Raw genomic sequence first — 24,574 nt, 5'->3', positions numbered from 1 at the left:
ATTGCATTCAATGGGTTTCACTTTGTTGATCATCAACCCTAAAAAATTTCGTATTCTTTGTCTTGTACTTTAGTCGAATGACTTAAACTCCTCGTATAACTAAAGTCGATGAAACTACCGTGGTTGTTGTTGCCTCCAACAACAATCTCGCTACTTGGAAAGTCCTCACACTTGTTATTGCTCGTAACAACACCACAGCGTGGGAGAACACAAGAGTTAGTCTTTTCATGTTTGGTCCATACTTTCGAGAGTCATGTTCATGGTTTTGATCATGATGGTGGTCACTTCATATAAATGGAAAATTAGTTTTTTTCTTTGATAGTTTTTCTAATTACAAACTTAAGAAGGTATCTAACATTATAGGGCAATAGAGATGGCTTTCACATTTGTGAAACCCTTTTAACGATGATTGAACAAAGAAATTTAATCAATGATATACATTGATAGACTTAGCAAACTACGTAAATCAATAAAAATAAAGTATTTAAAATATACTCATAACTTCATACGTATAATATACATGATATATATTAAAGTTCGTAGATCAAACACCAAAATAAACATTTTTTCATGTATGTTAGAACTAAATTGAACAAAAGTTGAAGAATAAACAAAATATATCATAGTTAAAATTAGATGGCCTAAGATAACATTTAAACTTTATTAATAGGGTAATGGCCATTAAGGTACAGCCATGCATCTCTCCCTTCAAATATATACAAGAAATTGTTAAAAATAAAATATTTAAAAAAAATTAAGTATAATAAATTTTGTTTATAGTGGTTTTGTTATATGGAGTGTCGATAGTTTGTCAAATTTTTCTATTTTTTTAAAAAAATCTATATATATATTTTGCTACATGAATTTTTTTATTAAGGGTGCATAAAGATAGTATCACCCAAGTTTTGTTTCAAGCAAATAGAATTTCATTAAAATTTGAGTTAAATTGTTATATTAGTTTTATATAATATCTAATGAGTTTGATATCTAAAATTTATTGTAATGCTTTTTAGATTTCCAGTTATAGTCACTGTCATAGATGGATTTTAGTACAAATGGAGGCAGAATACTAAAATCACAAAAACAATGATAACAAAAACAACAACACAAATATAGAATGCAATTTTTTTTTAAAGGATAAGAGTGAAGGGAGCTAGAGAATAGCCATCCTATCACTAATTTTATTCCAAAATGATATCACGAATTAGAGTTGTTTACAAAGAAGGGCAACAAAACGCTTTGATGTTAAGGGAGATTGTGGTCTGGCGGTAGAATTTGAGCAATTTGCTTTTTGTGGACCATAAACCGGTAATGGTGCAGATGTCTTTCCAAAAGTTCCGAATGTTTAGTACAATTGTAATTACTAACACATTTGTATGTAAACTAAGTATAGTCTCTAGCTTTTCTTAAACTTTTCATTCATTTAATAATTTCTTTTAACTCTTTTAGTATAAGAAAATTAAAGAAAATAAAAAGAAAAAAAAAGTAAAGTGAATGAGCTAGTGCTCTAAGCTAATTGTATTTATGATTTGGAAACAATTCACATTGACATTTTGATATTTAGAAGTATTCTTATTGGTTCTGATATTTAAAATAATTACCCTAGTTTATATTCAAGTGAATATTTAGTGGGTAACTAAAACAACGTTAACGGTTGATAAACATTTTATTAAACGCATTTTAAATAATTGTTTTAGATTAAAATCTAAATTTTAAAATATGATAAACATATATTTAAAAAAAAACGACTTTAAATGAAAAAAATAGTTGAATACTTATAAACGTGAATTGTGTCGGCAAGAACTTATATCTAAATTTTGAAGAAAAAAAAACGTATTTGTATCGGCAAGAACTTCTCCCGACATGGATACGGCGACGATATTGTTAACGCAAAAAAATACGTCGGCATAACTTAGAGCAATGTTTTTTGAATTTTGGCCAACATTTTTTTCATCGGTAAAAGTAAAAATTCTTGTAGTATCTAAATATAGCAAAATTCCATAACTTGTGATGAATATATCATATCGTTTATCAATATCTATTAGTAATATTTTACTATATTTATAAATATTTTGAGTCATTTTATTATATTAAAAAACAAATAAGTTAAAATATAATTATCTTTATCACCAGCTATATTTTACTATAAATTTTCTGTTTTATGATTATCTAGGCTTTAGCAGTTTAAATGTAAAATATTACTAATAATAAGAAATCAAATAAATAAATATTGTAGAGAAAGAGAGAGAGAGAGAGAGGAAAAAGAAATATATATGAAAAGGTGTGATGTTTAGTTTAATAATAATAATTTTAATGGTTGTCCTTTGCCACAAATGGTAACTTTTTAATATTCCCTTTTCAGTATTTATTACTATCTTGCCACATTGTGTTGTGTACCATTTTTGTTTTCTTCTCGAAATATAATAAACCATCAAGTTGATACATCACTTTAGTTCATGTATTCCTGTGTTGGTAAGTTTTTGTTCGGTAACCATTTGCTTTTTATTTTAATATAATATTTGAATCTTTAGTCAAATTCAAAAAATAAAATAACGTTTTCAAAGATGCTACTCTTTTTAATTAGTTTTAAAATTTTGACTTTATTTTTTTAAGACATCGACAGAATATAGATAACAAAAAAAAAAGTGAAAAATGGAAATAAGATCTATATACTTAATTTTAAAAATGGTTATAAAACGGGATGTAAATTAAATGTCTAATATTAGTACATATGTGTTTTTAATAAATTTGGAATAATTGAAACCATACTTAGCTTTTCTATTATATTGTTGATTATTTCAAAAACTTTGGTTACTTTTAGTGTTTTCACTATAAATTTTGAAAACTTATTTTATTTTTCATGGAAATTGGGAGAATAATTATATTTAGTCTATTTTTATTAAAAAAATAATAATAACCTTGAAACACTTAAGATTTATTGAAAGTACAAGTATTTAACAATATCGAACATACACGTACACGTACCAATACCAAAACCAATATGATATCTTATCTTTAACTATAATATGTCTTACTATATTTTTTTCTTTCTAAATGAATTGAGAGTGATGAGTTCTAATCACTAATCTCTTGGTCAATGCAACTTAGATTCTATTAAGCTAAGCTATAAGCTTTATTCATATTGTTATTGTATATAATATTTCTAACTCTAAGAATATTTTTAAGCCTATTCTAAAGAATTCGGAGATTATAAATACATTTTGTAAATTTAGGGATGAAGTATGTCTTCGAGATTATTTTGAAAATGCATGAGCCAAATACACATATTCTTCAAAACTCAAAGATGATAAAAAATAATTATTTAACCAAGTTTTATCAAAATTGTCTTTTAAGTACTAATAATATGAATTATTTCAATATTTATTCTTTGGGAAGAGACTAAATTTGAACATTATTAGTAAGTAATATGTTATAACTAAAAGTGTGATATTTCAATTATACTACGATAGGAAAAGAGAAACAGGTAATAATTAGATTTTATTTCAAACATGGTAAAAATGTAAAAATGCATGAAAAACAATATACACAAAGATAATTTTTATATAATTGTGTACTAATTAAACTTGAACATTAAAAAAAATATATTTTGATAACTCATTTCATCATTTTGTTAATAAAATTAGTTTAGTGTTAAACCATGTAAAATTTTAAATTAATAAGCAAAGACGAATATATAAAAGTAAATCTCTTAAACATTAAAAGTTTCTTGAATTAATTAAGAAAATTCCCTAAACCCTAAATATATAATTTAACCCTATCTACTAGAACAGAATAACACAAAACAATCACTTCCATATACTAAAGAACTTAGAGAAAGAACAAGAAATTAAAGCTGCTAGCATGCAGCAGCTCCACAACAAGACCCACGAAATGAAAAATATGGATAAAACAATAATACAGAATCTTAAGGCTAACTATTCAAATTAAGCATTTGGTTTGGAAGCAATGCCATGAAGAACATGACCGATGCCAGGGCTATGTCCCGGTGCCGTTGGTCGGAAATCATCCTTCAACCCTTCCGTATTGTGCACCAATTGGTTGTTAGAAGCAATGGCAGCCATGGTGCCACTTCTTTGAACTGAATGATGGCCAACTCCAGGGCTGTTTCCGGGCGTTGTAGGGCGAAAATCGTCTTTGCTACCGACGTTGGACTCCCTGAAACCGTCACCGAGAGAGGAGTGGGAAGGAATATGAGATGAAGTATGAGGTTTCAAAGGCCTTCCTTGGATTTGATAAGTTCCAAATGCTATGAAGATGGTAAGTAGAAGAATAGCACACTGGCATATGGTTTGAAAATGGTAATTTCCCATTTGAGAAAGGGTTTTTTTTTTTTCTTTTTTTTTTCTTTGTTAAGGAAGAGAAATTTTTTAGGGTTTATGAAATGGAAGGATGGTTTTGTTGAGTGAGGAGAAAGTGATGATTTGGTGGTGGAATTTATAGGGTTAATAGCAATGCCTAAAAATGGAGGGTTCTCATTCAATAATGAATAAACTAATAACGCATGTGGGGATTCCAATGATACTTTGATTTGAACGGTTTATAATGGTTTGAGGTCAACTTTTGGAGGGACCTTATCAAATTAGAAAATGTTACACAATTGTACTTAAAAGTGTGTGTATCAAATTAACATGTTTCCAATCTACATCTGTTATAACTTAAATTATATATATTCTTTTAGTTCCTTGGAAGGGTTGTTTGGAGTGCATATATGGTTGGTTATAATATAGTTTGTTATGATTAGAGTTTGGAAGACTATTATAGTCTATGGAGTTGAGTAGTCCATGAATGAGAGATCCGGTCTATTATAGTGTGAGTCGTTCAAATAGTAGTATTTGGTTCAAATAGTCAAAACTATTTTAGAATGTGTATTTAAGAAAGTGTGTGTTTATGATGCAAATTCTTTTAGGTTGAGTTTATGAGTTATATTTGAATTATCTAATTTTTTAACACTCCATAAAACTTTTTAGGAAATGATTATTATAATATATGTTTGGTGCAAATTATTGTTTAATTATAATATGTTAGAGTTTTACGAACTCTAGCTAACATATTATAATTAGGGGTTGTATTTGGGTTGTTAAGTTATGGTGCAAATTATTGTTTAATTAATGATATATGTTTGCTCATTCGGCTCATTTTAGTTCAACGTGTGGAATTAAAACATCATATAAGAAAGGACTCTTTTGCTAGAGAAAAGTAATTAATAAATATATACTATAAAACTTGAACTTTTTGCACGAATTGATAGACCACAAACCAAAGAAATTATTGAATATAATGAAAATAGTATTTATATAGTTTAACCTTTGTTGAAGGTTGTCTAAGCAAAGTCAAAGTCATGGATGGACCTATGTCCCATAGGGTATTGAGATAAGGCATATAGAGGAACACACAACCCAGAAGGTAATAGTCGATACCTCAAGGGGGCTGACTGATCCAAGTTGGTAAATGTATACCAAATGTGAGAAATAATAGAGTTACGTTCGGTTTGGTACCCTGCAATCTTGAGTGTCGAAAGCAACCCTAACATCGTCAAGGTTACATGTTAGTCATAATCGAGAGTCACATAAAAGGGGAATAATAGCCTCATTCGATGACCTCCAAAAAGAAAAATAAGCAATCTCCAAATTTTTTGTATGCTTAGATGTCCCATAGGGTATCGAGATGAGGCATATAGAGGACTATTTTTTGTATGCTTAATTGAACTATACATTCCTTATACAAACTTAGATATAATTGTTATAGACTTGGCACTATGCTATTGCAAGGAGCCCACAACGATAATGAAAAAGAACATGATCCGAGTGCCCAACAACATTCAAAAACTAAAAATCAATAATCAAATGGTTAACAACCGAGGCTAAGATTCTAACCTAGTATTATGCACACCGATTCACCAAAGAAAGGGGGTGTGGGTTGACCATAAACTTTTAGTACACTAACTTTATTGTGACAAAACAAAGTGATAGGCATTTGTTTTGTCCTTGATTACTTTGCAATTTCAATTTTTAAATTGATGTCTTGTTGGCTAAGAATTGATGTCTTTGTTGGCTAAATGATTCCCTTAATTATAAACTATATATACATATGTATATATATAAGAAATTAAAAACAATGACCATATATATAATATAAAAGAAGAATAAAATCAAGCTTGTACTACCCATGCTTTTCAATATAGCTTGATTGATTATCATAGAACTTTTTTGATGGAATCTGAATATTTGACTGTGACTTTAAGGTGAAGAGATTTGACAAACCACAAATAAATCTTTGAATTTAATATCACCTTCAGTCTAGAATCACGAGTATATCATCTTCCCTATGATAATCAATCATGCAAAATTAGTAAGATCATCTTGAATATATAGGTAACAAAGTTATATTTATGAAAAAAAAATTATCTACCTAGTTATATATATCACTATGAGTGAATGAATGACTAAGATAGTTAATCTTAATTATTGTTTTCTTCACGTCTCAATTGTGGCTAGCTTGAACAAAAAACTTATAGTCAAATGATAAATAGCTAAGTCCAAAGTTGAACAACATGATTGCACTTGAATTGCATCAACTTATGAATTGGAAAATACCTCCATTTGTTTTCTTTTAAGTTTTCCATACATGAATATTATTATAATTAAATTCGCAACTGTTATAATCGATTGCTTGATTTAACTAGAAGAGGTAGGGTTGGCTGATTGGCTCATGTGTGTTTCCATATTGATAAAGTCTAGTAAATTTAGAAATTGATTGGTTAGTTTCTTTTTTTGAAATAATTAAGTATTGAAAAAGAATTTAAAAAAAAACACTTTTAAGTCTAAGAAATCTCCTCATTAATAGTAGAGGAAAACTACACATGCAAAAAGAGTAAGATTAACAAAGCACCTTAGTACACATAAACTTTATAGATATTATTTTATTAAGTATCATGTAACATTCTCTCTAATAAATAAAATTATTCTTTCATTACTCATAAATATATATATATATATATATATATATATATATATATATATATAAATAAATAAATAAAAGACAACGATTTAAATTTGTGTATTGATTCTCTATATTTAACATTTTTTATATTCTTTATTTGTCTAGAGATAATATTACATACTAAGTATGCATCTAAACCAAAAATGAAACTAAGGTTAAAGCATTGGATGAAAATTAAACTAAGATCACATGTGCTATACAGTCCATCAGCAACTTGTAGAAGAATAAAACTACTTTGATAGTTGATAGATACCTTTTTGTGTAATTTATATAAACTTTCTTCCCCAACTCGAGGAAGACTTCTCTTTTACATTCTTCTTTTTTTTTTTTTTTATGTACCTATATATAAAATAAAGATTCCATTTTAAATTGAAAATAAGTACATATCTTTTAGAGTAGTTTTTAGGAATGACACAAATTGATTCTACTTGAAGTTGTCTATTATTATTCAAAGTAAGAATCAGTTGGGGAAAAGAAAAGAGTTGGACAAAAGAAAGTGGGTTGAACACTTTATCATATTTAAGGTGGTGGCTATGGCCATTTTCGCATCACTTTTTAGATCTTTGATTAAAATTTTTGTTGTTATTTATTCACTAAATTATGGTAACTAAACATTATATTTAAATATAGGATAAGATTCATTGTTCATTATGAGACCATGAGCTTTCCTCATATTCTATGTTGTCAATTTTACTTTAATTGATTTTGTTTCATTTATGTATATATATATATAGTAAATTTATTTTATTGATTTTGTTTATTTTTATATAGTAGAGAGCTCGATGATATCTTCACTTTTTCATCGACTTTTTTTCGTTTTCTCCACACCCTCCATGAAGTTAGTGAATTAAGTACTTTCTATTATTCTAATTTGAGAGAATCACTTGATTAGTTTTTACATAATATATATCTCTATTCACTAAAACTTTGTCTTGTGGGGTTTGAAATTGAAGATTTGTAAAAGAACCATTATTAAATTTGGATTGGGTTATTCATTCTTGACTCAAAGATGAAAGCAAACTAAAGAGAGAAGAAAATTAATATGCTCAATTTTGGACCACATGTTCAAAGTTTGATGGTACCAAATTAAATAAGACAGATTTGTATCATAAATGCTTTTGGTATCATAACATGCAATCTAATTGTTAAATTATTCATGCATACTTATAAGTCATAAAGCTCATATCCAGAGACTTAATTAACCCAAACATACAATCATCTAAACCTAAAACGTGAGTATTATCGTTTCTCAAAGTATACAAAAGAAATAAAATGCAACAATATTATTAAATTTCAGCTTTTAATATTGGTCAGTGCCCAAACATTAAAGAGAAACATTGGCAGATAATTGATCGATATCATTTATCAATATGTGTGTTATTGTAGTTTTACAACGATGGTTCACTTTAATATTGGTCAGATGATGGAAGCATGTGATTTTGTTTAGAAGATATACCAAGATAATTTAGAGGTAAACAGATGGATTAGTTATTTTGTTCATCGGTTTATCACAAAAATATGATTTCTTTAATTCAAAGCCTAAACAACGATTAGTTTAGGCACCATTGCATTTGATTATTGATGAGAGCTCAATTAAAATATCTACAACTATAGCATGATTTATCATTTTACGATAGAATAAATTTTATGGAACTATTAAATGAAGGAAGCAATCACATATTCAATTTTTGATTTTTAGAATGAAATTGAAGAGGAATGTCAAACATATTGATAAAGCATGCAATGTCAAACATATTTAACATGCATCGTTGGTCACTGACATTATAGAATCAATCAATGAAATTAAAGCATCACAAATTGTAGTGGGACAAGGACATAATCTCAAAAAAACATAAAACCCTACTTGGAAATTGGTCGTGCATGGGGCAATACTACTTGTTCTTTCCAAAGATCTTCTTTTCCATCAAGAGGTCCAACACTGTCTACAAAAGAAACCAGATCAACAACCCTAAGAAATTTATAAAAACTAAATATTTATAGTAATTAATAGAAGACATGGTTCAACTATAGGGAGCCTAAAGAGTAGTTTCTCACGAGATAATTCTAAAGTTTTAAACGATATAATAAAGGGGTTAGAATATGAAATAGACGATTTAACAACAATGACAAGGAAAAAGGGATAGAGGTGTGATGTAATTGAACAATCTAACTAAGAGGAAGGGAGGTTAATCCTATGCAATTTGATCATCACATGAACTTGAAATTAAGGCATCTTATGAAATGTAAGCACACAACCAACTCACTCAACTAAACCATATCGTCCAAAAAGCCAACATTATATGTGTATCAACAAATGTGTATCACGTATTAATCATCTTTTAAGTCTATCTTAATAGCATATTAGACGTATATATCAATAAATATTTAATAACTTTAAAGAACTTCAATAATGTATCAGTAATAATATATATCTCATATAAATAAATTTTCAAGTGTATCAATAGTATACCAACAATAAATTAACCAAAAATTTAAAGAATGTTTTAGTATATCAAGTCTATCGAAAGTTATATCAACGTACAATATATTAATTAGTACATATCAACCAACTCTTTGAAGAATATCAATTATAATGTAGTATAAGTTGTATATCACATATCAATCGATTTTATATATCAAACAACTTTCAAGTATATCAACAATATATCAATACATATCAAACAACTTATGTTTGTTGTTAATAGTAGATCAACAGTATATTAACAATCAACCAACATATCAACGATATATCACTTATCAAACAACGTTCAAGTTCAATACCCTAGGCCCATAATTCAGACCAAGATTTGGAATTTGGATCCCCAACATTCCTTTGCGACCTGACAATATCATTCTTACTTGTCTTTTAGCATGTTTTGTTCTCACTTACATGCATCCTAGGAAAATTTCCAAGAAGGTTACCCAACATAGAATTGTTCCAAGTTAAACATCTTTAACTTTAGAGTTTCTATGATTGAGCCACAAAAAATGAGGATGCATCTTGTTGATATAGGTACTATTAACTCTTAATTCTTTTAAGTCTTTCTTAACTTTATTTTCATGTACTTAGAATCCCTCTCATTTAGATGTAATATTCAGTTTATTCACGTCCCTCTCCTAAACTCAACGTGTGTTACAGTATCAACAATACATCAGATATCCAACCAACTTTTAAGGAGTTTTTTTGGATCGTGTCAAGTTTAGTAATTGGGTTGGGTGGGATGTTCCCGTCATTTTTGGTAAACCTGAAAACACGAAAGTCATAAGTTTTGAATTTTTTTTTTTTTGGGTAATTGTGCCATTGTCTTAACTTTTAGGGAATCTGTACGTTACCCAACTATGACCACTTATTTCATTTTCAACTTATTTGTGTTGACATGTAGAATCTAGAAAATAAGGATAAATATGTAACGAACTACAAAGGTTTTTGCCACAAGGTTGGTTGGTCCCCATTCAAAAGAATCTTTGTTAGATATTTAGTATTTTAAAATTAATAATAAAATGAAAAATATTACTTGGTTGATAATTTTTTTATGGAAGAAAAGTTGGAAACTTCTAAAAGAGGAAAAACTATAATAACAAAATAAATAAAAAAGTCAAAGGTTTGCTTCTATGCTTATTTACCATTATAAACTTGATAATTATTATTGTAGTTATCTTCTTGGTTTCATGTATAGCAATTTCCTTTTTCAAATAGATATTTATGTAACCATAAAACATATATTTAAAAAAATTAATAATTGGTCAAATTACGAGCTTGGTTAATTCCCTATGGTTTGGACATACATCGGTTCAATTTGGCACTTATTGGTTTTACTATAGTTCATTAGCTTGAATGTTACGACAACTTTACAAATTATTCTATGTCGTTATGATAAGATACAATTCTATTAAGACGGGAGTAATGTTTTCAATAAAATTGATTGTTTTAGTTGATTCTACTAGAACAGATGTAAGTAAAAAGCTGATTGCATATTTTGAGAGGCTCTAACTTTTAAAGATCTATGCTTTTTTATTCTTTTGTTTACATTATCATTGGGTAAAATTTCTAGATCAGTCGAAAATGAAAGTGTGATGGAGTTTACTCGTTGTTTGCCCTTCTTCCTTCTTATTCCATTTGCAACTTGTTTTTATAAAAATCTAATCATGCAACTTAGACTGTTGAACATGGTTGAAACATATTGTCGTTTTTTTTGCTTCTTCGACCTCTTTTTTCTGGTTGCGAGTGTTTCTTCCATTTTCAAGATCGAAGGTGTTGCATACTTTATTTTTATTATTATTATTATTATTTAATTTTCTTCTTCAAATTCTTTAAACTCTTTCCCAAATAGCTAAATATGCTCTTTTTTTTCTTTAGAAATAAGGAACCCAAGCATGGATCAGGGAGCAAGAATGAGAGTGAGAATTGAGGAGCAAAAAACTTTATGACCATGGAAGAAGGAAATTGAGGGGGATAATAGGAGCAAGAATTGAGAAGCGTGGGCTAGATCTTCGCTCCTCCCTTGTGCATCATTGGTTGTATTCAGTAATTTCACTTCATGATGAAGTAATCTATAGTATATATAAAAGGATAAAAGTAAAGAAACTTTTTAGGTTCATTTTACTTTTTCATTATATCTTTTTTTAGTTTTGCTTTAAAGGCAATTTTATCATTCACATATATTTAATGTTTTTGGTCATTTTCACATTCCACCAGATAGAAGTTATACTTTCTTAACTTTTCATCTCCTTATATAACTTTTCTCAAAATTTTAAAATTTATATCCATTTAATTATGTCATTTAAATTTATCCAAATCCATTCACATTCTTCTCTCTTTTAATCTTCAATCTTCCAACTATTCGCATTCCCTTCTCTTATATTAACTCTTTTGTATCTCTTTTAACTTTTCAAATTCTTCCTTTTCAAATCTTTGGGTATAAATATCTTCTTTTTTTCCATTCATGTTCACAAATCACATATTAACTCTTTTGTATCTCTTTAGGGTGAAGAAGAAATCAAATCATGTTTTTTTATTCTCTTCTAATTTTTTTCTTTTTTTTATTTTGTTGCCTACCTTTTTGTATAATATAGAAGTATGCTTATGTATATTTCTTCATTTACAGATTTTTTTTTTAGTACACAACAGAAGTTAGGAAAACTTGAACCAACTTCGTGGTTGACATATACATATATCTATGCGCTTTATGTTTAAATCATGTAATATTGAGATTTTTTTTTTAATGTAACCATGAGAATCTTGCTTATGTTTTTTTCGTTCATTTATTTTTTTATTAAAGCTATTTTATTAATAAAATGGTTGAGTGACTTATACTTTGATTTTGTTAAAACTATGTAAGAGTTGTTAGATTTATTAAGTGTGCATGAAGATAATAAAATGTGTAAAGCAAAAAATATTAAAGTCTTTCCTTTAATTTTTTTACCTACAAAATCATTTAAAAATTTATGATTTCAAATTTATAATTTTATAATTTAAAAAAAATGATTTTGGTGGATGTTTTACCATTTTATTATAACTTTTTTTAGTCTTGTTTTTTCTCATTTACATAGATTTAATGTTTGTAGTCATTTTCACATTCAATAAGATAAAAGTTACACTTTGTTAACTTTTCATCTTCTTATTAAAAAAAGAAAAGTTTTAATTCCATAACCGATATTAGTTAATGTTCTACCTAACTTTCACATCTTCCATATATTAAATAATGTTATATTATTACACAATTAACAACCCTTCTATCTTCCACTTTAAGACATAGAATTTGAATTGTGCAAACAAATCAAATTCAACATTCGACCGATAGGAAAAAAAAAAAGACATAAGAGAAGAAGATAATGAATTTGGAGAATATTGAATTGATTGTTTCAGTTCTATAAAATTAAGTTAAAATTATAATTTTTTTCATGTGTGTTGTTTACTAGTATAAGCAAAAGGGCAAAAAGAAAATTAGAGTCGGTTTTGGTAAAAATATTTTCAAATTCAATGAAAACAGTTTAGTAGCAGATACTAAAAACAGAAATGGTAAAAAAAGGAGAAAGTTTAATAAATTTTTGTCTTCCAAGTGATTTTTTACAATAAACCGAACCCTTCGAAAATAGAAATTTATTTCATGTTGATACATTTAAGGTTTAAATTAGAAGTAAGATAGAACTATATTAGATCCCATTTTAGTTAAAAACAATGTTATGAATTGATTTAATTAAAATATAGTTTGAAAAATTTGTCATGGTATGAATTTTATCATAATTTTAATGATTAAAAAATTCAAACATAGTTCATAAAAAAAATGTTCTAAAAAAACCCAAACATAGACAACTTTATATTTCCAATTTGAATATGGTTGAGAAAGTTGGGAAATTTTGTCAAAACAATTTTATACAATAAAGAAAAATAAATTACTAATCAAATCAAAACAGAACAAATAGAGATTAAAAGAACATCAATTTTCTTTCTTTGAAGAAACAAATAGAAACCAAATTCATTCCAACAATGCATCCTTTGTCAATTTGGATGATCAAGTATGTTCACTTACACTAATTTTCCTCTCATCATATTTGAAAATAAAAGTCTATAGACTCCACAACTTTTGTAAACAAAATAAAAAAAACTAAAAGCAATAAGAAATGAAATCAGAATTTAGAATATTTTTCAACCAATCAAAAATCATTAACTCTCTCCAATATAATTAAGGATATAGATTGTCAAAATAACCAAATTCCTCCAAAGCCTAAAAAGGAAAAAACAAACAAAATAGAGGGGAGGGGGTAAATGAAAAAACAAACAAATCCACAGTACCTAAAGAAATGAATCTGTGGAACTACTTATTGAGTGCTCTTCTTCCACGAGCAACGCAAGAATTTTAGTCCCTTTCTCAAAGAAAACCTTTGAAATAATTATGGCTTGAGGGCAACAGACAAACCAAACTTGGGAACTCTGTCCAATGCCTTTGTGTCGATCTCGCCCGAGATCGTCAACAAAGATTTCGGAATAATTTCATGTTGTAGAAGTGCCCCAAGCTTCCCATTGTTGTTCAGCTTCCCCTTCACCACTGTCAGATGATCAACGGCATACGACCCGCCTACTGTGAAAGTGTTCTCGTTTGTGGAGAATTTTCGGGTGATCTCTCCCACAGCAGCACTCCTCTTGAATTGATCCAAATAGTGCACGTAGGAAGCTCTTATTGAGTCTCCCTTGTCACCTCTATGATAGGGAGAGACTATAAATTAGAATGTGCAACAGATCCAACATAACAAAAGAACTTGTAGGTTTGGCAAAAGTGATATTTTCTCCCAATAGGAATGATATCTTACAAGATTATTGATGCAGATGAGTCAGGTTTTGTCACGCTAATGCCAGCAGCGTACTTTGTGAAGTTACCAGAAGTGGTGTCGTAGCCTGCTTCTGCACCGAAGGCAATGGTTGGAGTACCAATGGTGGCTGAAACATCGACAAAGGGATTTTGATTCAAGGCAACTGCAGTAGCAAGGGTTGCGTGATCATGGAAATATTGAACCTCCAACTACAACAACAAGGATGAATAATCAGAAACAGGCTATTTGAAGTATAAAAGAGATCTCCAACTCTGATTTTAGTACAAATCTCCAATACTCCAATAAAAAGAATGCTAGACTTTACCTTGCCAGAGTTAGAATCGGGGATCTTGACTGAAGCAATAGTCTTTGTGGATGGAACTATTTCATTTAAAGTGACGATGGTAGATATCTAAGAAAAAAAAAAGAAGAATGAGTCAGATGGAAACACAAGAATACATAGAATGAACCTAAGTCAGGAAAAAGAAACGTGAAATGAACACAAGCGAGGAAGCAAAATAACTCACATTTGATTCTGTATCAACTTTAACATCAAATGTAACATTCTTGTACTTATACAGTGCTGCAATATCCCCAGTTGATAGTCCCCCTTTCTTCACTGCGGTTGAGGTAAGGACCTATAAGAGTAAGGATAATAATGAATCAACATAATTTGACATGAAGTCACTGCATAATCAGATTACCAAACATGCACCAGCAATTGAAGAAAGAATCTAGTAGCAGGATGGCTGAAATGAACTTATGGTATTCATCAAACTACTCAAAAACTACAATTTCAGCTAAGAAAACGTATATAATTAAAGTTAGTGAGTATTCAACAGCAATAACAACACTTTAAGCTACGAGGAAGAGAAAAGGACAGTAACAGCTGAAGAATTTAGACAAGGTAAAACAAAATCCAACAGCAATAACAACATATAACAGCTGAAATGTACCATCAGCCAGAAAAATGCATACATTTTCTTCATTATTTCTTGAAGCAGTTGCAAATATAGCAATCAAACCCAAAGTAATTGCAAATATAGTAAAATGCAAAAGAATTTGCAAATATAGCGAAATGTAGATCAGTAGTAGGCCATATTACTAGAAGAAATCCATACAGGATATATTTTGTTAGATCTACAATAACTTTAAAATGTTGCTAGACACTTAAATTATTCTCTCTTATTTCTTCAACATAACAAAAATCCATCAACATTTCAGATTAGTTAATAGATCCAAACAGGCATCTCTACCATAAAAGTTCGAAAACATTTTCTAAAGAAAATCCATAAAACGAGGGCAAAGTATTAATCAAATTTGAAACGAAAACAGTACAATAGCACAATTATCCGAAACAGTGAGAGCAGAATCACTTCAAAGAACAATTAAAACTACCAAATCGAATACGATTACATTAAAACTGAAAACCAACGCCTTCCTCAAACGAACCATGCGTTGAAACTAGAGCTATGGAATCATGAGACAGAGAAATGGAAAGAAAAGAAGTAAATGACTGTTACCACTCCAGCATGGCTGTAAGTAGAGACGGAGAATTTCTGATCGGAGATGTAGTCCCTGGTCAGAAGATCTGGAAAGAAAAAGGAAAAGAGTAAGTAAGAATGAATGAATGAAGAATCGGAAGGAAAGGAATGAAGAGGAATTACCTTTAGCTTTCTTGCCGATGTCGGAGAAAAGGCCGGGTCCCTTGCTCATCTTGGGGATCGGAATTGCAGAGAGAAACGAGAGAGAGAGAGAGAAGAAGATCCGCCGGAGAATTGGGGAGAGAGAAAAGGAAATGGGGAAATGTGAAGTATTTTAAAGCATAAAGAAATTTAGAGTGATGGGGCCTATCACTTTCACCATGAGTTACGCGATTTTTTTGGCCTTCTCATGGTCCGCTCCTCATCTCTCCTTTCTACTACACCAATGTACCCTTTTTACCACATAAACCAATTTGTAATCAAATTTCGTCCCATTGTCATACAAAGTTTTTATCCATAGATTAATTGTAATAGATCTTAATTATAAGTATGATTGGATTATTTTTTATAATATTTTATTTACCCTTTGAATTTGGCATTTATCATTGTTGTTATCTTTCACTCTTGGCCCTACCAATAACGATAATAGTAACTGTAATTGTAAATGTGACAAATTCTTATTTTTTATAACGGTAATGTAGTAGGTCTTACGTAATTTTCAAGTGCAATCAAATTAAGCACTCTTCGTTGTTTTGATAATAGATTTGTAGGTGACCTCAAGTGCTAAACAGTTAATGAACAAATGTAATCAAATGAGACTTACTTTTTAAGATTATCATTAATTTATTAAATTTTCCCGAAACTAAATGTAGTCTAAATTAATACTTGGTTGTTTAAACATGGTATTGTAGTAGATGGTACAAAAAGTTATGTGTTAAATTGTTTGTGATATTACTTTGTCCACAATAATTAATATTGATTTTCATTTATTGGGTATTCTATATACGTCAAGCTCACAAGTGAGGAGAATGTTAGATGATATAATATTAGATTTATTTTCACCTATTAGTTTAAATGTTTGGATTAACTGGTCATTTAATAAGACATATAGCTCAAATAGCATAAACATGTATTATCAACTTCGAGGATTGAGGTTTGATCCTTCATCTCACAAATGGTCAAATAGCTCAAAGGGACTTGTACAAATAGATTGGGGGAATCTTATTGGTTTGCACTCAACATGAGATATGTCGAGAATTTAGAAACTCATCTTTCAAAAGGGCATCCAAAACTCTCAAGACGTTTTCTGTCTGGGGATCTTAAGATCCCCAAAAATCTTCAGATGTTGGGACATCTTACAATAGTGCAAAACAAATATGGTAGTCCAGATGCCAGCCACTCCATGAAAATTAGGAATCTAAGATGTCTGTTGAAATCAACGATCCCTTAGTATCATGGTTCAAAAGTACTTTTAATGTTATTGAATATCTTTATTCAATATTCTTCAACTTCAATTGAGGTAGTTGCAATTTAACTAAATTTAACTTTCCTTCTTTTGTCAATGTCATTTTTAGAACATTTGGAGCATTACAAAACAAGGAGATGGGTGGAGCACATGCAGTTTACTCTCACTTATTTTAAAATTTTCATATTTATTTGAGAAAGCAGAATATTTTGGCGATAAGATATGTGCACGTTTCTTGGTGGAGTCTGATGAGGGTAAGCAAAAGCTTCACTAGAGAAATTAGAAGTTTATGCATTAGCAAGGAAAATCGTGGATTTGGTTTTCAAGACCTTAACCTTTTCAGCTAAGTCATACTTGCTAAATTAGTTGACAGTACATCTTCTATTTGTTTATTGGCTAGGATCCTTAGAGAATGGTACTATAAAAGTGAAGACTTCTTGATGGCTCAAATTTGCAACAACCATCTTTTTCACACATGTAGAAACATAGTCTGCGGTAGACAACTTTTCAAGAAAAAGTTGAGGTTAAAAATGGGTGACGGTTGGTGCATTCTTATTGAAAGACCCATGGATTAACCAAAAAAAGAAGAAGAAGAAGATGTGTCCTAACGTGTGATGAATAACCTTTTAAGGGACATTGATGGGGAAGGAATGAAGATTTAATAAGATGTAATTTTTTCCTTGATGTCGAGGTCATTTTCAAAATGCATGTCGAAACATGAGCTTTTTAGAAACAAAATCATTTGGAACTATGACCCAAAAGGGTAGTTCTCTATAAAAAGTGACTATTGTTTAGGCATTTATTTATTTACTCTTAATGAAGCATCATCTTCTATTGAGAATCTTAAAATTTCGTCGTGAAAATCTATTTGAAATGCTATGAGTCGACCCTTCCTAATACAAAACATTGTGTCTCGAAGATCGTTCAAGATATTATTCCCACAAATGACAATATTGCAAAGAACGAGTACTATTCTTCTTTGTATGTTTTGCAGGAAAGATTGGGAGTCCACATCCAATGTTCTATGGAATTGTAGCTGGACAAGATTATTTGGCTTTAGTCTATCCCAATATGTGGCATATTTTTATGGTGGATAAGGCTGGTTGGCATCCTTTGGAATTTTGAAGGTGGATGCTGAAAACTTTGCAAACTGCAATAAGGCTTGCAATTTTGCTTTTGTTTGGGTGCATATTGGAGCTTTAGAAATTTTATAAAGTCTCGTGGAATGCTTGGAACATCTACAAAGAAAGGTTGATCTCTTTGTTGACATGCATCCCCCCACATAAAGTGTCTAAGTTCAGGTCTGGATAGTTAAAACAAGTGAAAGTTTAATGACAAAACATCTTAGAACAAAGAGAGAAATGAGTGACAACGTGGAGAGAGTGGTTCATGACTTTTCTAAATTAAATCTCTTATTAGTGTTGGCTGCGTGGTTCATGACTCTTCTAAATTTTCTGTTAGTATCGACTTCAAGAAGATTTCTTGGGAATGATCTATCAAACTTTGAGAAGCACAAGCCATCTTTGAGAGCTTAATCTTCCCTCATCTTTTGATATCCCCTTCCCTTGTTGTTTATTGGTTGTTGGATTTGATGTAAGAAAGGTGGTTAATATGGTCAACATTTGCTTGCCAAAGTTTTAATGAGATAAAGAATGCAGTTGATGAAATTTTTTGTATTGATAAGCTGAAGAAGTTATGTTTTCTTTTCATTTTACATTCACAATTGTAATACGGTTGCTCACTGTAAAGCTCTGTACCAAATTTTTACATAGAAGATACTTTAGTTACCCTATATTGAAAGATTATAAGTCGGGAAGTGAACATAAACATTAAAGGTGTTTGAGTAATTTGCCAAAGTGGACAAGGTGAGAGTTTGTTGTTAAGTCCCTCAACTATCAACGTATTCGAAGAACTTTTTTGTTTTATTTTTTGTAACGACCAAACTTTTTATACTAAGCTGAGATCATTACTAAAAAGAAACAATAACAAGAGACACTTTCTTGAAAAGAGGGAAACTAAATTTTCATTAAAAACAGAATATTGAAACATTGATACATAGACGCGGAAGCAAAACTGAGTCCCCATATGGCATGCCACGGATCCTTCTCTGTCGCTTGCCAGCTTTCCTCTACCTTTACCTTGACCTGAAATATTAAACATAGAAAAAGTGAGTATAAACATATACTCAGTAAGGCCGCTACTAGTCCCACTAGGTGTTTGTTAACTTCCCATTAGAGTCATGTAAAGAAGTACCCCTAAATTGGCACGTTCCCGAACACGTGCAAACTGTAATCCCATAGGAACAAATCTGGTCTTCGGTGAACTCAAAGGAACACCTAGGACAATCTAGTCTTTAGTGTACCCGAAGGAAACACTAAGACAATCGGGTTATGAGTTATCCCGTCGAATCACTCGTAATCATGTCTATGTCAATGTCAATGTCATAATGGACTAGTAATCCCGTCGGACTACATAGTCAAAAAAAAAGTGGTGATCCCGAGGGACACCCAAGTGGGTACGACTTTAATAGACAAAGTTAACAGAACACTCATCCATAGCATGTAGCATATCATAAACATTGTAAACAAGACATGAATATTAATCTTAACGTCCTTAATCAAGTAATTAATATACCATGCATCATCATCAACGTAAATCAGTCATTATCATCAACATAAATCAGTCATAAACATAATATCAATCATCATCATCATCAATCATCCATATAATGACATTCATTATCAATAGCATCAAGTTATGCATTTTAGATACCAACAATGCATAATAATAATTACATGCGTTCTCTTAGATTCAGTTCGAATGTCTAGTAGGAGAATCTCTTATCTGGATATTTTAGCCAAACAAAGTACTGCCTAGCTGACAGTAAAAATTCTCCAATTAACTTTATCCTAATCATAAAAGGAAAAACTCAATATCTTAATTAATAAAAATAGCAATTGGCTAACATCCAAAAATTCTCCCAAATTAATTAACTTAAAGAAAATGGGGTTGAAACCAATTCAACCTTGGTTGGGAAAAATCCAAGATTTAAATCTAAAAAAATTAGCCAGTTGAACCTTTAAAGAATCCTCAAATAAATCTAAAATTAAATTAAATTTATGTTGATGATGATGACTGATTTACGTTGATGATGATGCATGGTGTATTAATCACATGATTAAGGACGTTAAGATTAAATCCATGTCTTGTTTATGATGTTTATGATATGCTACATGCTATGAATGGGCGTTCTGTTAACTTTGTCTATTAGAGTCGTACCCACATGGGTGTCCCTCGAGATCACCACTTTTTTTATGACTATGTAGTCTGAAGTGATTACCAGTCCCTTATGACATTGACATTGACATAGACATGATTATGAGTGATTCGACGGGGTAACTCACAGCCCGATTGTCTTAGTGTTTCCTTCGGGTACACTAAAAACCAGATTGTCCTAGGTGTTCCTTTGGGTTCACCGAAAATCAGATTTGTTCCTATGGAATCACAGTTTGCACGTGTTCAAGAACGTGCCAATTTAGGGGTACTTCTTTACAGGACTCTAATGGGAAGTTAACAAACACCTAGCGGGACTAGTAGCAGGTCCCTTACTGAGTAGATGTTTATACTCACTCTTTCTATGTTTAATATTTCAGGTAAAGGTAAAGGTAGAGGAAAGCTGGCGAGCGACAAATAAGGATCCGTGGCATGCCATATGGGGACTCAGTCTTGCTTCCGCGTATATGTATCAGTGTTTCAATATTCCGTTTTTAATGAAAATTTAGTTTCCCTATTTTCAAGAAAGTGTCTCTTGTTATTGTTTCTTTTTAGTAATGACCTCAGCTTAGTATAAAAAGTTGGATAGTTACATTTTTTTTGTTACAGAAATTTGAGAAATAACTATTTATTTTCAAATATGAAAAAGCAAAATTGTACCATAGAGAACTTTCATGTCTAAAAGGTAATTATTTTTAGTTTCTTTCTTGACTTTCTTTTTAGGTATGAGTATTTATTCTCTGAATTTCAACTTGTCTTTAAGAACTGCATATTCAAAATGGATGTTGTATGAACTTTAGAAGCTACCGGTTTATACGATTTGCATTAAGGCATGCGTAACATTACTGAAAGTGATAACGTCGAAAATACGTTATCTTATTCTGCTTAAACCAGAATTGTTAGAGTATTTTATGATCCTATTTGGCTATGTTGTAGGTTTTGAGCAATTCAATGGTAGAAATCAATATTATGTTCGTTTGAGACTTAATCGAGCAAATACAAGGTTAAATGGCATCAACCGACGCAAATAGGTGATCAAAAGAAGCCAATTAGGCTTCTGCTTTGTAGCATTAAGACACTGTAAGGCAGTAAGGCGCATTATTGTGAAAGGGCTTTGGTGTCGTGGTGCTCCGAACACTTGTTGCGCACAAGTGACTGCCAATGTCGCGACGCCATATAGTTTTTATATATACCTTTTTTCGTCGCTAAGTTTTAAAATATCAGATTCCATCCGACTTGCTACTGTTTTCTCCCTATTTCTTATCTCTTTCAACTAGTTTATGTCCCCAAACAAATTTCTCATCATCTGACGTGTGGATAAGAGGCTAAGGTATACTTCTCTAGCTTGGGTCGTTTGGATTCTTCTCATATTTCATTGTTTGTGAGCCTTTGCACTTGATTTGATGTATTGGATGATTTGATTTAGTTTTAATCTTTAGTAAAGCATATTATATTTCAAACACTTTTGTTTGAATTCATATACAATATCATGACACTGGATAGTATATTTTTCTAGAAGTTGAGTTAGCTTACAATTCTAATCAATTAGAAGAGTCTCGATCTAACCAAACTTAGAATCAAATCAATAGAATAATTAACTAGACGTTTGAAAGTAAATTACTCCCCTCGTGATTAGTATTAATTTGAATTTTGTATGCACCATCGGTTCAATTTGTATCAATTAGTTACTTAGGACAATTTGGTTAGCGTCTCTAATCAAATTGGTTGGGATTTAACATTTAGATCAAGTAATGAAATTGCCATGATCGAACAAATAAAAATATGGAATGTCGTTTAGACCCAAGCTAGGATCTTTCATTCATTGAAGTTTACAATCCTCTTTTGTTTCATTCAATAATCTTTTCCAATTCAAAACAACTTCAACCCCTAGTTACTTCGATTAAAAACTAGTTTATTTGAGAAATTAACATGCTCTCTAAATTCAACTCGTTCTTGCCACTAAAACTTGTTATTAGTATGTAAATTCAATAATTTATTTAACACGGATTTGGATAACGAAATTCGTCTTTAAGAAAGGAGATAGTTCTTTTATGCATAAGTAAATACCCTTCTCCTTCCCTCTGTATGTAGGAGTTGCCGGGTGGGTGTTCTCTCTTTTGTGTTATTGACTCATAAAGAGGCTTGTAGATCGTTGGTTGAGTTAGGGGTATTTTGGTAAATTCAAGTCCAATATCTACAATCCCCTAAATATAAAATGAAGCTTTAAAATTAGGTTTTTCTTCCTCTTTGCCTTTGGTTAACTTCAATTCCCTCCGAGACCCAAAAACCCTAATCAATCACAATGAAGTACAACCCCAGAGTCTCCAGCTCCCGCCGTAAGAATCGGAAGGCTCACTTCTCCGCGCCGTCGAGCGTACGGCGGATTTTGATGAGTGCGCCTCTCTCCGGCGACCTTCGTTCCAAGTACAATGTTCGCTCCATGCCGATCCGGAAGGACGACGAAGTTCAGGTCTTGAGAGGAACTTACAAAGGCCGTGAAGGTAAGGTCGTACAGGTCTACCGTCGCAAGTGGATCATTCACATTGAGCGCATCACTAGAGAGAAGGTGAATGGCTCCACTGTTAATGTTGGAATTAAGCCGTCGAAGGTTATGATTACGAAGCTCAAGTTGGATAAGGATAGGAAGTCGTTGCTTGATCGTAAGGCTAAGGGTCGTGCTTCTGCAGATAAGGATAAGGGCACTAAATTCACTGCTGAGGATATTATGCAAAGCGTCGACTAATTTTAATCTGGTGAAAATTTTTGAAATTTCCTCTTAGTTCTTTTTTAGTTCTTTCTCTGTTTTGATTTGCTTTCAAACTTGAGGCTTTGTCTTTATTTGTTCTGGAATGAGGAGACAATGTTTTATTGTTTTTAATTTTGATGCTTCGAGTTCTGCCTTTGCTCTCAATACCTGTTTTTTTTTTTTTTTTTTTTTTTTAATTTTTCAATGCAATATCATAAGATTCCTTTCTTAATATCTCTGTTCTTGTCATTTGAATTAAGAATTGATATTGATTTAGTTTCTGGGCGACAGGCATTGTTGTTGATTGACATAAAGCAATTATCAGTTTGATTTGAACTTTGGCCTTTTGGGTTCCTATTTTCTAATTGAAGAATTTTCTATGTTGCTTTTATCCAATGTTTCATCCCTTAGCCGGATGCTAACTATTTTGGTTTTGGTTTTTGAAAATTTAAGTCTATTTTCTCTCCATTTATTATTAAAAGAGTTGAATTCTTAGTCAAATTCTAAAAAAAGCTACCTATTTTTTTAGTAAGAAACCATTTCCTTGATAAATGAAATATCTAAAGGGTACCATAGACACCCGAGAGCAAGATGAACAAACCCCATCGAAAGAAGAAAAAATACAATGAAATGAATAGGAGGGGATGACAAGAAGCCTACAAAAATGGAGAAACCAAACAAAACAACAATCCAAGGAACATCAAGCCAAAGCACATACCCAAATGAACAAAACAATAAATTTAGATTTGAAAAGGGATAATTGTAGGCTTTATTTTCAGAAACTAAAAACCAAATAGTTACTGATCTTGGGAGTCATTCGACTATGTTACCTGCACTGTAGTCTTCATATATATCATGTTATGCTGTGAAGGATTTGGTTTGTTTTCATAATGGTATGAAGCCTAGAAATGCCTTTCACATTCCCCTCTTTAAGATTTTCATATCATTAGGAAATTGCATTATATTCGTTAGGAGTGTACTTCATTGACTCATTCCTTTAGGAGGGGTGGCCTATATTGTTGAATTTAGATTGATAGTTATCTTTTTCTCAACTGAAGCATCGTTAATCAATGTAATCAATGGACTTTGATTACTAGAATTCTGTAATAATTCTTTTGTTCATATTCTTTTGGTTTAGAGGTTTTCTTTGTATGGTTAGTTGCTGTGGCTCTTTAAATGAGTCCATACGTTTAAGAATTGCTCTTTCTGCAAACTCAGGACTCAAATTATTTGCTTTTCGTTTATCTATACTGATTGAAAATTGTTTTTAGTAGTTTT

General features: G+C 30.7%; 3 protein-coding genes across 3 annotated transcripts; 1 reads left to right on the top strand and 2 right to left on the bottom strand.

Moving 5' to 3' along the window:
• Positions 1 to 3,944: 3,944 nt before the first annotated feature.
• On the bottom strand, positions 3,945 to 4,331 carry LOC103497520 (precursor of CEP6). The gene has a single exon (XM_008459733.1). The coding sequence runs from the start codon at positions 4,329 to 4,331 to the stop codon at positions 3,945 to 3,947; it is 387 nt and encodes a 128-aa protein (XP_008457955.1).
• A 9,322-nt stretch (positions 4,332 to 13,653) lies between these two features.
• On the bottom strand, positions 13,654 to 16,342 carry LOC103497425 (mitochondrial outer membrane protein porin 2). Its single transcript, XM_008459614.3, has 6 exons — positions 15,996 to 16,342; positions 15,852 to 15,919; positions 14,856 to 14,966; positions 14,654 to 14,740; positions 14,329 to 14,537; positions 13,654 to 14,218 (listed from the first exon to the last, which is right to left on the bottom strand). The coding sequence occupies exons 1-6, from the start codon at positions 16,042 to 16,044 to the stop codon at positions 13,912 to 13,914; spliced, it is 831 nt and encodes a 276-aa protein (XP_008457836.1). The 5' UTR covers positions 16,045 to 16,342; the 3' UTR covers positions 13,654 to 13,911.
• Positions 16,343 to 22,655: 6,313 nt separating this feature from the next.
• On the top strand, positions 22,656 to 23,428 carry LOC103497426 (60S ribosomal protein L26-1-like). The gene has a single exon (XM_008459615.3). The coding sequence runs from the start codon at positions 22,853 to 22,855 to the stop codon at positions 23,291 to 23,293; it is 441 nt and encodes a 146-aa protein (XP_008457837.1). The 5' UTR covers positions 22,656 to 22,852; the 3' UTR covers positions 23,294 to 23,428.
• The last annotated feature ends 1,146 nt before the right edge of the window (positions 23,429 to 24,574 follow it).

This window comes from Cucumis melo, chromosome 11, assembly GCF_025177605.1.
Source record: "Cucumis melo cultivar AY chromosome 11, USDA_Cmelo_AY_1.0, whole genome shotgun sequence".
NCBI classification, from domain to species: domain Eukaryota; kingdom Viridiplantae; phylum Streptophyta; class Magnoliopsida; order Cucurbitales; family Cucurbitaceae; genus Cucumis; species Cucumis melo.
Note: the sequence above shows the minus strand (reverse complement) of the source record. Positions and strands in the feature narration are given on the sequence as shown.